Source organism: Anguilla rostrata, chromosome 15 (genome assembly GCF_018555375.3).
Source record: "Anguilla rostrata isolate EN2019 chromosome 15, ASM1855537v3, whole genome shotgun sequence".
NCBI classification, from domain to species: domain Eukaryota; kingdom Metazoa; phylum Chordata; class Actinopteri; order Anguilliformes; family Anguillidae; genus Anguilla; species Anguilla rostrata.
Genome location: NC_057947.1, coordinates 4,686,687 through 4,701,391, shown reverse-complemented (window position 1 = coordinate 4,701,391; position 14,705 = coordinate 4,686,687). Strand labels below are relative to the sequence as shown.

General features: G+C 40.1%; 1 protein-coding gene across 2 annotated transcripts in view; it reads right to left on the bottom strand.

Annotated features, from left to right (window-relative positions):
* Positions 1-366: 366 nt before the first annotated feature.
* col28a2a (collagen, type XXVIII, alpha 2a) overlaps positions 367-14,705 on the bottom strand; it is a 53,489-nt gene continuing 39,150 nt past the window's right edge. For both annotated transcript variants that reach the window (XM_064310862.1, XM_064310863.1), the window contains exons 26-36: positions 12,164-12,232; positions 9,904-9,972; positions 8,437-8,505; positions 8,243-8,323; positions 7,732-7,767; positions 7,593-7,629; positions 6,912-7,469; positions 6,520-6,719; positions 1,862-2,054; positions 1,170-1,361; positions 367-885 (exon numbers count right to left, since the gene is read on the bottom strand). In XM_064310862.1, the coding sequence (XP_064166932.1) occupies positions 878-885; positions 1,170-1,361; positions 1,862-2,054; positions 6,520-6,719; positions 6,912-7,469; positions 7,593-7,629; positions 7,732-7,767; positions 8,243-8,323; positions 8,437-8,505; positions 9,904-9,972; positions 12,164-12,232 (1,512 nt within the window). In that variant the 3' untranslated portion in view covers positions 367-877. The remainder of the gene's footprint in view (positions 886-1,169; positions 1,362-1,861; positions 2,055-6,519; positions 6,720-6,911; positions 7,470-7,592; positions 7,630-7,731; positions 7,768-8,242; positions 8,324-8,436; positions 8,506-9,903; positions 9,973-12,163; positions 12,233-14,705) is intronic.

The following is a 14,705-nucleotide window of genomic DNA, read 5'->3' as shown; positions in this document are numbered from 1 at the left end:
ATAGATGTTGACGATATTTGCTGTCCCACAGAATGTTGATATTCTGTAGTTGATCTGATCTACAATGCAGTCTATTTAAAACCTTCAATTTGAACACTCTTCAATATAAAAAGGTCTGCTGCACAGTTTCAAATGATCTATCTGTAGTTTGGTTAATCAGGTTGTAAAAATGAACAGTTTCACACTCTCTTGCTTTTGCATGTATATTCAAATTTAACTTTAAAATTTAACATAGTTTAAAAAAATGTCTCAGGTGCATTCCTTATTAGGACACCAAGTTTATGGAGTCTAGCCCTATTCCAACCTTCCTTTTCTGTTATCTCTGAAGTTAAAGTGAATGTGGAAAGAAGAGTTATAAGACAACAGTTTACAACAAATTTTTTATTGTTTTAACTGGTGAACAAACGGTCATATTGCTGAGCATTTTCATGAGTTTTACAGTAAAAGACACTTGGTTGTACGTCGCTCTGGATAAGAGCGTCCTCTGTCTGCCAAATGCCTGTAATGTAATGTAAATCAATGTAAAAGACTTTCAAATGAAGTCTTGGAGCTGAATTGCATTACAGCCTGTTATATTTTTACCCAGTCCTTTACTGCTGGTGGTGGGAACCATTTTTTAAATTTGTTGTGACCCGATGGAACCCAAATTGTTGAAATAATTTTTTTTTTTCTTAAACCTTCAGACATAAAAAAACACTAAAACTAAATGTCATTTAGTTGGCATAATTTCACAATTAAATAACATATTGCATTATTAGACATTTGGGTAACAGAACACTGTTAGCAAAAACGGTGTAAATTTCATATTAGTTTCCTCCTTGGAGAACCTCAGAGAAAAAAAAAAAACAAAAACAAAATGCTGGTTCATTACTGGAGTTCAGCCTCCTGTTGGGGAAGAACAGACAGGTCAATTCTGACTCATTACATTTACATTACATATTAGAATTTAACAGATCTTTTATCCAAGCTGACTTATATAGCTTAAATTAATCCAAATCCCAAAATACAGCTGGATATTTCCTGAAGCAGTTCAGGTTACATACCCTACCTGGGAATTGAATCCTAGTACCATCGGAGTTACAAAGCCTAGCCAAGTAACCATTGTGCAATGCTGCCGCCCTGCAGGAGGAATTAAAAAAACCTGAAACACCGATCACTTCATCACATACCTGCTCTGGAAAGCACACATATCTCCTTGCACTGATCCTCTGTGTCAAAGCGGTTATTGTTTCCTTCACAGCCGCCGTACCAGAACTGCGCACAGGCATTGGCCTGTTTGTCGTAGTACCAGCGGATGTTGTAATCACGGCAGGAACCCTGATCCAAGCTCTGGCCACACCGTGGGTTTAGGGGGATCGACTCTGAGGGAGGAGAACAGAAAACAAAACGTGGTCATGACATCCTCACACCAGTTTACTGGGAGAGCTAATCTCTTCAAATAATCAACACCTAACAACTAGGTCTATTTGCACAGTGTATCCTCACCATTTACCCTATGCACTTATCTGAAAACTTCCATCACCTTCCTGAGTCAATCCACATCTTACTCTAATCAGAGAACTGTCATTCCTTTAACACAGGCATACCACTGTCAGATTTCAATGTAAACATCTGAAGGTGATAGCTAAAAAATACTGTACTTTTGTTACGTAGTCGGCTGTAAATTATCGGACGTCCTGACAGACAGATGACAGACAAAGATGATATAACAGGCCTAAAGGGGTGTTCATTTTCTACTGTTGCTGGGGACGCCTGTATCTCAACACATTTAAAACCATGGATCGTGCATTTTCCAAGTTCTTCACATCGCTCACGAGTCACAGTGTTGAACATTGTCCGCATGCTTTTATACAGTGACTACCTTTAGGCAGAGCAGGCCGGGGTGCTGGCTGAACATGGACTGAAGTAGAGGACGTAGATATAGATGTTGATGATGTTGATTTTGATGAAGTTGATGTGTTTGAGTTTGGGGGTTCTATGAAAGGAACAACAGGCTGAAAAGGTCCCACAGTCCTGATGCCTTGATCCGAGGTTTTCCTGCTGTGGTCTTCAACCTGTGTGACCACACCAGTAGGCAAAGTTAGTTAGACAAAATTTAATTTCAGGAAATTACATGACAAGTCAGGTATCAACAATGTCTTGTAGGTGAGACTTCACAAAGTACTTAGAATTCTTACCAGCTACTGTATAAGGAATTTCAGTGTGTGTTTGTGTCTGTACAGTGCCTTCAGAATGTTTTCACCCCAAACTGAATATTACTAGTTGTTGTGTTATATATTTAACATTTTCTTCTCCTACACAAGTAACAAGTATAATGTCAAAATTAAAGTAGACTGATGTCTTGAGAATTGTATAAAAATAAAAACCTGAAATGTATGTATTTAACTGAACCATATTTCCCTCCACTTGTATTAACAACCAAAATCTGGACAGGTGTACTTCATTTTCCTGAGAGATCACATTAAATACATTTATTTATGTATTAACCTTTATTTATATAGGTTGACTAAGTATGCATGCTCTTTTACAGCAATGGCCAGCTAACGCCCCCCAAGTAACCTAACCTGCATGTCTTCGGATTAATTGGAGGAAACTGGAGGCCCTGGTCAGGATTTGTTTAAACCTGGGACCTTCTTGCTGTGAGATATTGAAGAGATCGACCTATGTTGATCTGAACATCACCTGTGTTCAATTGCATGATTGCAGCATAAATACCACTGACTTTGTGTGGCCTCTCAACTGACTCGTCCTATCATTCATGCTCTCATGAAGACCAAGGTTCCACAAATGGAACTTTGAGGTGAATTCGTTAGGAGGCAAAAGATTGGACTGGGTGATAAAAAAGCTTTGAACGTTCCTGAAATGGTAGAAACTGTCTAGTGATCAGCAATCTCTTTAGCACTTTACAGATCTCTCCCTTTTTGGGAGAGTGGCTCGACAGACGTCACTTCTGAGAAAGACTAACATTAAGTTATTAAGTTAACATAATCAACATGAATTCACACCTGGAGTCTGGCAGAAGCCAATGTGTCAGACCCTAACACTTTCTGGAAGAAGATTTTTTGGTCTAATGAGACAGAAGTTGAGTTCTTTGGCCTGAAACCAAAGCGCTATGTTTGCTGCAAACTAAACACAGTCCATCTCCCAGGTAACACCATCCCTACCATCAAGCATTGTGGTGGCAGCATCATGCTATGGGGTTGCTTTTCAGCAAGAGGGACTGGGAAGCATGTTGCTATCAAGGGCAAAATGGATGGATCCAAATACAGGCAAATCTTGGAGGAGAACCTGTCTCAGTCCACAAGAGATCTGCATTTAGGGCAAAGATTAATGTTCCAACAGGGCAATGACCCAAAGCACACACAAAACCTACAAAGGAATGGCTTTAAAACAAGAAGATCAGTATTCTGGAATCGCTAAAATGTAAGCATTCCCAGACTCCGATCCCCACTGAGAATTCTTGGTATGACCAGGAAATTTCTATCCACTGATGCTCTCTGCCTCTCTTGGCAGAACTGGAGCAAATTTGCATGGAGGAATGGGCAAAAAGTTCAAGTCTAAAAGTAAAAACCTCATATGGACATACCGAAGAGACTGTTGTATTTGCAGCCTATAGACACAGTATTGACTATTTTTAAATGTTGAAAATAGATATTTTTTTGCATCATAAATATTCTGAAGTTGTGTTTTTGAAGGAGAAAAACATTTGAATGCATTAATATTTTAAAAGGTGTAACAGGATAAAAATGTGAGAGTTCAAGGGTGAATGCTTTTTGAAGGCTCTGTATATATGTATTTCTTTAACATTTTGGGTTGTTTTTATATTGAGGAAAACCACTTGTTGTTACACACAAACAGTTTTTATATAGCCATCAACAATGTACAAGGGATGGGCATCTGAGGTCATTTCCCTCTTTGAATTTCCACATGATTTTTTTTTTTCCCCCCCGGATAATCTAATAACCGAAAACAAGAAGAAGAAAAAAGATCTTGGTCATTGTTTAACGTTGGCCTAAAATAGTCAGGCATCTGCAAGCATCCAGTAAACCAAATGACCACCGGTCGTACTTGCCCATGGAATGCTGTGTCTTTGGAATGTAGGACATTTCAAAATCTGCATTTTACACTAATTCAGTTGCATAAAAGTCTGATAAAAAATAACTATTTTTAACAAAATATGGCAACTTACAATAACACAACAAATACGTTATTCATAATTTTGACACTTGTGACAGAAGTGGGGTCAAATAGCAGGATTAGCCGAATTAAATAAACTACAAATGTTGTTTTGCCATTCTGATTAAAAACAACGTTTTGCTACACAGGCTAATATGCCTCAAAATAATAACAATCATTTAGCCAATAGAAGCAGCTGTCATTCATAATTTCATTCTGAAAGATTTACCAGGAACTGGTAATGTTATGGCCCAATATCATTATGTGCAATAAATGGAGCAATCCAATTGCAATAACAAGAGCAAGCTAGCTGGAGTGTGTTTTCAAATTCTCATTCAAAATAAGTGTTCTCTTAATTTCTCAGTGCTACCAATGCTTGTGTAAATATTATGATCAATAAACCACATCATTTCAGACACCAAAAGAAGACTGGCTCAAAGAACCAGAAGTAATTACTTTGTTGTGGTTCAAGTCTGGGTTATCGCCCACTGCAATCTTTAAAAACACCTTGAATATCTGCGTTATAGAACGCATTGCATTTATTTCCCTGCATTAACACTATTAATCATAAAACATAAATACTTATTACATTTTAGTTTAGAAATGGAAAACCAGTGCAATTTGGAGTCAATTTACTGAATATGAGGAGTGGAAAAAATAACTTAATAAAAATCATGCTTTTGTGCCAACTGTCCGTGGCCACATAAAGCGCTAATAGACTGAAAAACTTTTCAGGCACAAACTGTAAATATCCTAAAACTATTTTAAAATAAAATTAGCCAGCTTAAATGTGACACTTAAGATGTTAGCCAGCCAATAAACAAGTGTAAGTGCTCAAGACAAGGCATGGTCATGGGGTCTCCCTGTGTAAAATAAAAGGACGCAAATAAACGCAAAATAAAACAGTAGCCAGTGCTCTGTTTTTCGCGGTGATGTGCTGGGGTGGTGGTAGACCGTTTGGATATAAAATGTCATCACTTCATCATTTTATCCTATTAGATGTTTGTGTGAAACTTTATCATAATTAGCGTATGAGTTATGGCCAAAAACGTGTTTGGTGAGGTCACAGTGACCTTGACCTTTGACCACCAAAATCGAATCAGTTTATCCTTGAGTCCAAGTGGACGTTTGTGCCAAATTTGAATAAATTCCCTCAAAGCGTTCCTGAGATATCGCGTTCATGAGAATCAGGACGGAAGTATGGACAGACAACCCGAAAACATAATGTAATTATGGCAGATTTGACTGAAAACTGAATAACAGAAAGGGTCTCTGACTTTCGCACAGTGCTGACTTTCGTTCCATAATGTTAGCAGTATGTTTGGGATCATTGTCTTGCTGTAGGATGAAGCGCCATCCAATGAGTTTGGAGGCATCTGCTTGAACTTGAGCAGATAAGATGCTTTTGTACACATAAGAATTAATTATGCTGCTTTGAGAAATTACATCGCCAATGAAGACAATTCATCCAGCATCTGTAGCAGCCATACATGCCCAAACCACAACATCCCTGCCACTATGTTTCACAAATAATGGGGGAGGGGGTGCCTTGGATCTTGGGCACTTTCTTTTAGCCTCCACACCTGTGAAGCCATTTGTCCCAAACAGTATGGTGCCTCATTTCAGGGTGCTGTAATTTCTACCTGGAGAAACCAAAATATATAAAATACCCTTTAATAAATGCTAAGAATCTGCACTTTAACCACATTATTTGATTACAAATGTGAATAGTGGAGGACAGAGCCAAATAAAAACAAATGTCTTTGTCCCAAACAACCTTTTACTCAACATGTAAATGAATATTGACCCGGTTATTTGAATAACCGAGAACATCCCTTCAACATACTCTCCCACTTACTGAATTCAGACACTTATTTTTTTCCTTCCTCCAGCTGCTTTTCTGTTTTTTGTTGGGGTGGCTTGGTTGCCTCCTTGTCCCATCTCCACATAGCTATCTAGATAGTTATATTACCAAACACAACTGGCTACCACTACCTATTCAGACACCCTATAAAACAAAAGTGAGTGACTCTGGAGCATTTAGCCACTGAGTACAATTTGACATGGCTGTCATGTTAGTGCAACATTATCTATCCAGTTCTATTTTCCCCACATCTGGCAGCTAGTCAGGTATCATTTCCAATTCCTGTAATGTTGTGACATCAAATAAACAATCTGTATTTCTTGCTTCTATTATTAATTGAGTTGACAATGCAAAGACTACATTTAATATTCTATGATCAAGCAGCCAAATAGGGATGCAATGCAACCCACTGAGAAGCCTTGCTATGGAGAAAAGACTGACAGGTATATTTCCATATTCAATAATCATAGCTGCAATACCTGTACTGTATGGGTGGTGCCACGTCTCGCGTTGGCGTCTTCCTCCTTGACGTTGTACCCATAGCCATTATTTCCACTGAAACTGTTCCAGTAGTTGTTGTTCACATTGGGGTGGACCGCGTTGCCATTGGTGATGTGATTGTACACCAGCTCTCCATTCTGATCCTCACAGAACTGACTGACCAGTTTGGATTCCAGGGCTGGGAGAGAGAAAATGAGGCGGGGTTGTGGTTAAAGCATTGCAGACGGCAGGAGAAACTGTGGCCAGTATGTTTGGTGCCAATTCTGGATCGATTCCAACCCCGGTGGCCAAGCAGTGTGACAGAAACAATGGAATTAAAAACGGGAACCGACATGATGCACAAGAGAAATGTTTTTTTTGTGGCCTTCACCTGGCAAAGTGTTGAAGTCATCGATGAGGTACATGTGCTCGCTGTCCGGGTCGGAGGCAATCAGGTTGAGCTCGCGCAGGAACTCCATTTGCGTCACGTCGGTGGCGTTGACGATCCCCAGGGCGTACATCTCGATGTTGGCTGCGTGGGCCTCCCTCACGGCGATGTCCAGCTTGACCGGCTCTCTCTTGTCCGTCTTCCCGTCCGTGATGACGATAGCCACCTTGCGCACGCCGCTCCGCGCGCTGTAGAAGGCCTCCTGCGTGGCTTTGCGGATGGCGGTGCCCGTGTGCGTGCCCTCCCCCATGTAGGGCATCTTTCGAATGGCTAGCTTGACGTCCTCCTTCGCCACGTAGCGGGCAAGGTTGAACTGCAGGCGGACCTCCAGACTGTAGAGCACAAGCCCTATCCGCGTGGCATTCCGGCCCACGGTCACGCGGTCCACCAGGGCCGTCACAAAGTCTTTGATTATCTCAAAGTTCTCCGGTCCAACGCTTTCCGAGCTGTCGATGACAAACACGAGCTCCATCGGTCTCTCTTTGCATCTGATGCCGCACCCTGGTGACAGAAGGGTGTCAGATTTGTGTGAAGTGAAGTCATTTTAATTTTCATAATTGTTAAGATATCAGATTCAAAATATCATAATCTCTGATACCGTTGTAATCACAGAAAACATCTTACCGCATATCTCCTTGATCATTTTAATGATATCTTCCCTCTGAAAACAACCATGGATTCAAAATTTAATTTTAAATTTGAGTAATATTAATATACATTATCATCTCGAAAACTAGGTAGTGGCTAAGGACTGAGAACTCACCGTTAGACCTGCCTCACCTTTGACTCCTGGTCTACCCTGTGAAAAGACATTTTAAAATGGTTTGACATTGAATGATATCTTTCTGAATTTTAATATTTCACATAGACACAAGTGACTCCACACAACTTCACTGTTAAAAAACTGACAGAAATAGCTGCATTGCAGCGATTTAAAGTAAGCTCCTGCATGGCCGACCTCAGTGGACCACAGTGGAGGCGGCTATGTCAGTTTAAATTAACCAGAAAAAAAATTAATAAGCATAGCAGCTGACAGTTTCCAAATGTGAACATGCAAAAATGAATTAATTTAACAAAAGGTCCAGAAATGCTCCAATGTTGCACCAAGCGCCGATGCTTGGAAGTACCGTAATTTACTGTTCGGCCAAACTGGCAGAATTCATTAGAAACTGACATTTAACTGAGTGTGTTGGCTAATGCGGTAGACAGGCTGTGGGGGAGTTTGCTGTATTTTATGGTGAAAAAAGGGCATTGAGGAGAAGGAAAAGGCTCACTGCTTGACCAGGAACTCCAGGGTCTCCTCCGTCTCCCTTCACCCCCTTCCACCCTCTCTCACCTTGGGCACCACGGTCTCCCTGCAGTGAACATTACCTGCGGTTAGGACTCAGAATAACACTCTGTCCATTAAAGTCAAACAGTGTGCCCATTCTCCTGGCTGTGGGGTGCACTGTCAGCATGTGCCCCTGACCTTAACACCTGGGTATCCTTCACCTTGGGGTCCCCTTGGTCCTGGTATACCCAGAGGTCCCTGCTCACCCTAGAATGCAAAAGAAAACATGCTGTTAACCCCTTTGCGCAAATGCCAAACCTTGCCCAATTAGGGGGAGCCCTATTAAAAAACTTTACAACTCCAGGTGTGAGCATCACAGAGACTTGGAAAATGGCTGAAATGAAGCAAGACAGTTGTACCATTAACAATACTAACCTATATATCAGGTAAAATATATTTCAGGAAAAACTATACATGTCCTGGATCATAAACTCCTTGACCACAAGTATGCAAAATCTGAGGTTGATATGCAAACTACAAAAGATTTATGAAGCAAAAAGTAAGTTGTGTACCCTAGTGTCTCCAAGTCTATCCAAAATATCTAAACTGCGCATTGCTGTAAATCACAACATATTCACGTATTTCACTACAAATCAACTGTTTTGACTGTTTTGTAACTCACTTTTGCATCATTTTCAAGTGGGAATTACTATCTTTCTGAGCCATGGGTCACTTCACTTCGCTGAGACATTTGCTTTAGCCATGCTGATGAGTTGGCATAATTTCTAAAATCTTCCAAAAACCATTGGGGAAAATAATTATGCCTCAATGAGTGCTTGTATATTACTGTGGAATGTTATGGTTGCATGCACAAGGCTGTGCTGAAGGAACCATTAAAACAAATACAGGGCTCTCTCTCTTTGTAATAAATTTCAAATTAAACATTCCATATACCGTTTCAAAACTTGTACTGTACAAAGCTCCTCCACATGATAAGAGATAATAGTGATATCAATCAAATCAGAACAAACTGAAAGGATGTGTGGGTTGTCTACCCTGCATGGCTATTGTCTACCCCACTTTCTATTTGCTAGTTTATTTCTGAAACAAATTGTTCAAGAAAATCAATGACCGCTGAATTTTGAAAGGGACATCTTTACATGTAAAAACCAGGTAAGATTGTATATTTATTCCATGTTTAGTAGCAGATATTGATAGTAGAATGGCTTGTTTATTTTGCTACTCAGTGAGCAACATTTCCATCACTGTATTGGTATATCTTTGGGCTATTATTGGCTTTATCTTGTTGCTATGACAGAATACAAACTTTTAGTGGTGAGAGAATATTTTATGAACTCCCAATCGGTGAGTCATGCTCGGGGGTTGTAGTTGTAGAAGAGACTACAGGGAGTGGGTGCTTGTTAAATAAATGACCTGTACGACAGTGGTGCCACTTGCAAAACTATTTAGCATCATTGTAGTGTATTGTCTACTAATAAATCTAAAACACAGAGTTTTGTTGTTTCCACTTGTAGTTTGGTTGCAGGGGCAATCTGGGCATGCCGGCATGCTGACCACTAGGGGGTTAAACCTGTATTCTGCTTATGAAGTAGAAAATACAGAAGCAGGAATGCATTCTGATAATGTTGAGATCATCTTACATACCTTTGGGCCCTGTATACCCTCTCCAGGGGGTCCTGCAGGACCTGGGGGTCCTGGGCGTCCAATATTACCCTGAAACCATAAGTAGCCAGGCAAATATGATCAGGACAAACAGCAGGTTCACTGCCATACAGGAGAATATAAGAATTCATAATGAAAGGGCCAGACCATTCAGCCCATCAAGAACATAAGAATACATAATGAGGAGAACAGGCCATTCAACCCACATAAAGCATAAATGCATAAGAATACATAATGAGGTGAACCGGTCAGACCATAAGAACATAATACATAATGAGAAAAAGTCATTCTGAAGAACAAGTCATTCAGCCCATCTGGAACTTAAGTATACATCATAATGAGGAGAACAGACCATTCAGCCCATCTAGACCATAATAATATAATACATAATGAGAACAAGCTATTCTGAAGAACAAGCCATTTAGCCCATCTAGAGCACAAGAATATAACACATCATGAGGAGAACAGGCTATTCAGCCCAGCTAGAACATAATAATACATCATAAAGAGGAGTATAGGCCATTGAGCCCATCTAGAACAAAAGAATACCTAACAATGAGGGGTACAGGCCATTGAGCCCATCTAGAACATAAGAATATGATAATACATATTGAGGAGAACCAGCTATTCAGCCCATTTAGAACATAAGAATATGATAATACATATTGAGGAGAACAGGCCATTCAGCCCATCTCAAACACAAGATCATTAGAATACAGAATAAGAACAGGCCATTAAACGCATATAAAATATAAGAACACACAATGAGGCGAACACCCGCTATTTGTTACAAACACAGCTCCACACTATCCCCTTATGCCCCCGAGGATGCTGTAGTTTTTCATACACAGCATATGCGTGTGTTGGCCTGAGTGCCAAACTTCTGGCCCCAATCCAACCACAGCAGGAGCTACTCTACAAAAATCTGAGGGACAGATGTATTCACCAGGTCACTTTAGGGGCTTCACAACAAGCTCTTCACGGTATGCATATGTAAATAGAAACAGGGGCACAATTCAGCAAAAGAAGTCAAATGATAGATTTTGTAGATAATAGAGAGAATTGTCATCTGGTTTAGGGGTTCTTCTTTCACGGATTGACATTGGTGTCTGAGAGCCTGCCGGTACGATGAGACACCGCTCTTAGCGTTCCAGAATCTGGAACAACCGGCACAAGCACTGTTCTGCCTTCCGTGTAAACTGAGAAATATTTTTTCAGCTGTGTCATGGAATTGTTTCAATTGATGCTTTCCTTAACATGCTGTTTGTAATTTCAAAGTTCAAAGTCCTTGCCAAGCCTGGACCAGAATCAAGTAGGAGTTTTTCTATATCCAGACTGCAAAATGTCTTAGGGTCACAAACCCTGACAGCCTTCATAAAGCATGAGCTGGCTGACTGCTTATTTTCTCCGTTTATCAAGGTTGTAATGTTCAGTGAGTTTCTCTGCTACATACTGTAGAATGTTTTAATTGTTCTGTTCTGTCTGTGCTGTGACCCTCTTGCAATTTGAAGTTTGTGTTCATGTTCATGCAGCAGAATACCAACTCCTCCATCTGGTTTTTTATAGGAGTCAGCGTAATTGTTAGAGAACATCCTTCCTGGGTAAATGCATCTCAGATGTTCTTGTTTTACATTACATTACATTACAGGCATTTAGCAGACGCTCTTATCCAGAGCGACGTACAACAAGTGCATTGGTTCACGGTGTAGAGGTGCAAAAGAAACACACTAGAGTGAAGTAAGGATCGTAGTGCCAGAAGTGACCACATCGATCAGGACTCCAACCCTGTAGAGTAACCTGTTCAGCAAACAACAATCCTACCAAGTACAAACTAGCACTGGAATCACATTTGCCTAATCAGACAAAAACAACAACAACAACAATCCTGCCAAATAAACTAACGTAATCGTATTATCCTAACTAGGTACATTGAGCTAAACTATAAGCTAGGGAGGGGTGGGGAGAGGTGTAGCCTGAAGAGATGAGTCTTCAGTCTGCATTTGAAGGTGTTTTACTACATGTTTGGTGTCTTCCACCTACACCTCAGCAAAGTGTGCTTTTTTTATTTTTTATTTTTTATTTTACAATCATACAGCATCGTTCTTGTTGTACGGCAGAAGTTGAGCCAGGTTTGCTAAAGGCTTGTTGGCAAACCAACAGAAAGAGTCAAAGTTTACAAGACTTTTCAAAGCCAGTGAAAGGCTGTCTGGCGAGCTGAATCTGGATTGAAGTCACTGCTTACCGGAAGTCCCTGCACTCCCTCGCCTGGTGGGCCAGGCAGCCCTGGTGGGCCTCGGTAGCCAACGTCCCCCTGGGTAACAACAAATAACCAGACACACACACATCTCATAACATACTCACTGAAGCACACTAGCACAGGGAATGCCACAGAGAACCCCCCCCACGATTTCAAATTAAAACTGAAGGTGCTGTTGCCCCCAAGTAGAATAGCATTTTTTCATATGAGTTACAATTACAGCAGACACAAATGCATCAGTAAAGGGGGTCTTTCAGAACTCAGTAACACTGAAATACACAGTGATCTCAGGATACACGCTCTACAGAAAATAGTTCCAACAGAAACTAAAAGCATATCTGAAGAGTAATGGGAGAATGTGCACATGCACATCCTCTGGAGGCGTAGCATTATTATAAAAGCTGGTTTGACATTACTTGAAGTGTATTATCTTGCTTTAGACCACAAATCCCCTCCAAATCCCTCTTTACCACAAACCCTCTAATTCTGAAATTGCCTGTATTCCTGCCATTGTAAAGCTAGCAGTTCATCAAATATTTCTGTAAATAGCCGCGTTTCCACCGCAGGAACTTTACCCCGGAACTAGGAACCTTTTGAGGAACTCAGTGCGTTTCGACCGCAGAAACTAGTAGTAACTCTAAATTTAGTTCCGGGGGCTTTATTTTAAAATTTCAAAAAAGTTCCTGCTTGGGGGGTAGTACTTTCCGAAAGTACAGGAACCTTTTGGGTGGAGCTTGCAGCGCTGAACATTTCTGATTGGTCGAGTACTCGCAGCATTTTTTTGTGTTTGTTTTCAGCTGCCATGTTTAAAAATATGCAGCCGCAAACCAATTTATTTTCATAATAACTTCAAATCAAACTTGTATGCAGTAGCCTAATTTTGGTTATAGCCTGCCAACGTCTTGGAATTATAACGTGTGCTCTTCTGTTCTTTTCTTGCTTTAGTATTTGTTTTATAAAATTTTTTTATAAAAAGCACTCGTGCTGGGACAGCATATTACGTACCAAAACATTCAAACGGATTAATTCGGTTGCTGAATATTTTCTTCCGGATTGTCTTTGTTAGCCCGTTGTAATTGACTCAAAACATTTGATACAGTTATGTGAGGTAGGCCATGCGGTAATTCTGCGTAATTCACATTGGTGATACAGTAAAACCAAACTGGAAATCACCTTCCGCACTTTTTGTCAGGGTAAAATAACAGGTTAATTCTAGTAATCGTCCCTTTATCTTTTTCAGACTGCCGTAATTTTACTCTGCCATTCTTCAATTCCACAAAAAGACCAGAAGACTATGGACTAATTTATGGTGCATGGTTCGCATCTGGAGGGCACACTTCGCTGCTCGGCTAGCAGTAATTTTGAAGGAAAGCAAACGGTGGCTGTACCACTACTAATTTAAATTTTCACGCAAGTCCGAGTTTTCGTTCTATTCTTGTCATTTTGTGATTAGCCTATATGGAATTGACGATGAGAAAGTAATCAAACAGCAAATTGTTTACAACGTGTGCATGTTTTCTGCTGTTGTTGCCAGTCATACATATAAATGTGAATGCATTATGTCGCTTCGGATGTCAAGACATGAAAGCGAATGTTCGCATAAAAACATAATGAATGTGTTTGAGAGGATATATAAAACAGTTACAATCTGATTATTGGCCTGTTATATCCTATTTGTTGCATAACAACGGTCCAAGTTCAACTACCAACGACAGTTTTGCTTGACAACGGTAAAATATGCCCAAACGGCTGCAGAAGAATATTTCAATTCCAGGTGATTAAATCGATAAAAAAAAAAATACAAAAGTAACCATATATAATCATTGCTGGTAACCCTTTGTATATAAGTGGAATAAACCCCTCCGGGCTGTCCTGGTTATTAGAAAATAATGTAGGCTACTTCGGTAGTAGTATGGGGTTACAGAAGAAATCATAGGACAGATGGACCGACGACAACGTCGCTTTTTCATACGTCAGTGGGCTAATTTGCCTAATCTTCGCGGGACTTTAGACCGCGGTGGAAACGCAGACAACCATGGGCTGAAGGAACCTTTTAGTTCCTTGAAAAGTAGTTCCTGGGACTACGGGTACTTTTGGTGGAAACGCGGCTAATAACTGACTTTTGAAACAGGAACTAAATGAATAGTCATCTTTCAAAATTAGTAGCTGGACAACAGGCTTCGTTAAGAAAAGAGCAGTGGACAGAATTGGATATTGGTAGATACGTGAAAATGAATTCATTTTTGAAATTGATTTTCAGTACATAGCGAGGGTACCGGAGACATGGGGATTATATTAGAATTATGTAAAAGAAAATATTAAAAATCACTGATTGGACATGTTCTCTTGTTTCATGCACATGGTCTTTAGGCACTGCACAGAACCTTATTCAGAGGCCAGTTGTCTTTAACCATAAAATCTCCAAAACATGAAAGAACACATTTTTGGTATTAAAATCCTTTTTTTTTCTTGTCCGTCGCTCATTTTGGAACAAGCGTGAATGCCATATAATTTAGCAATAGTGCTA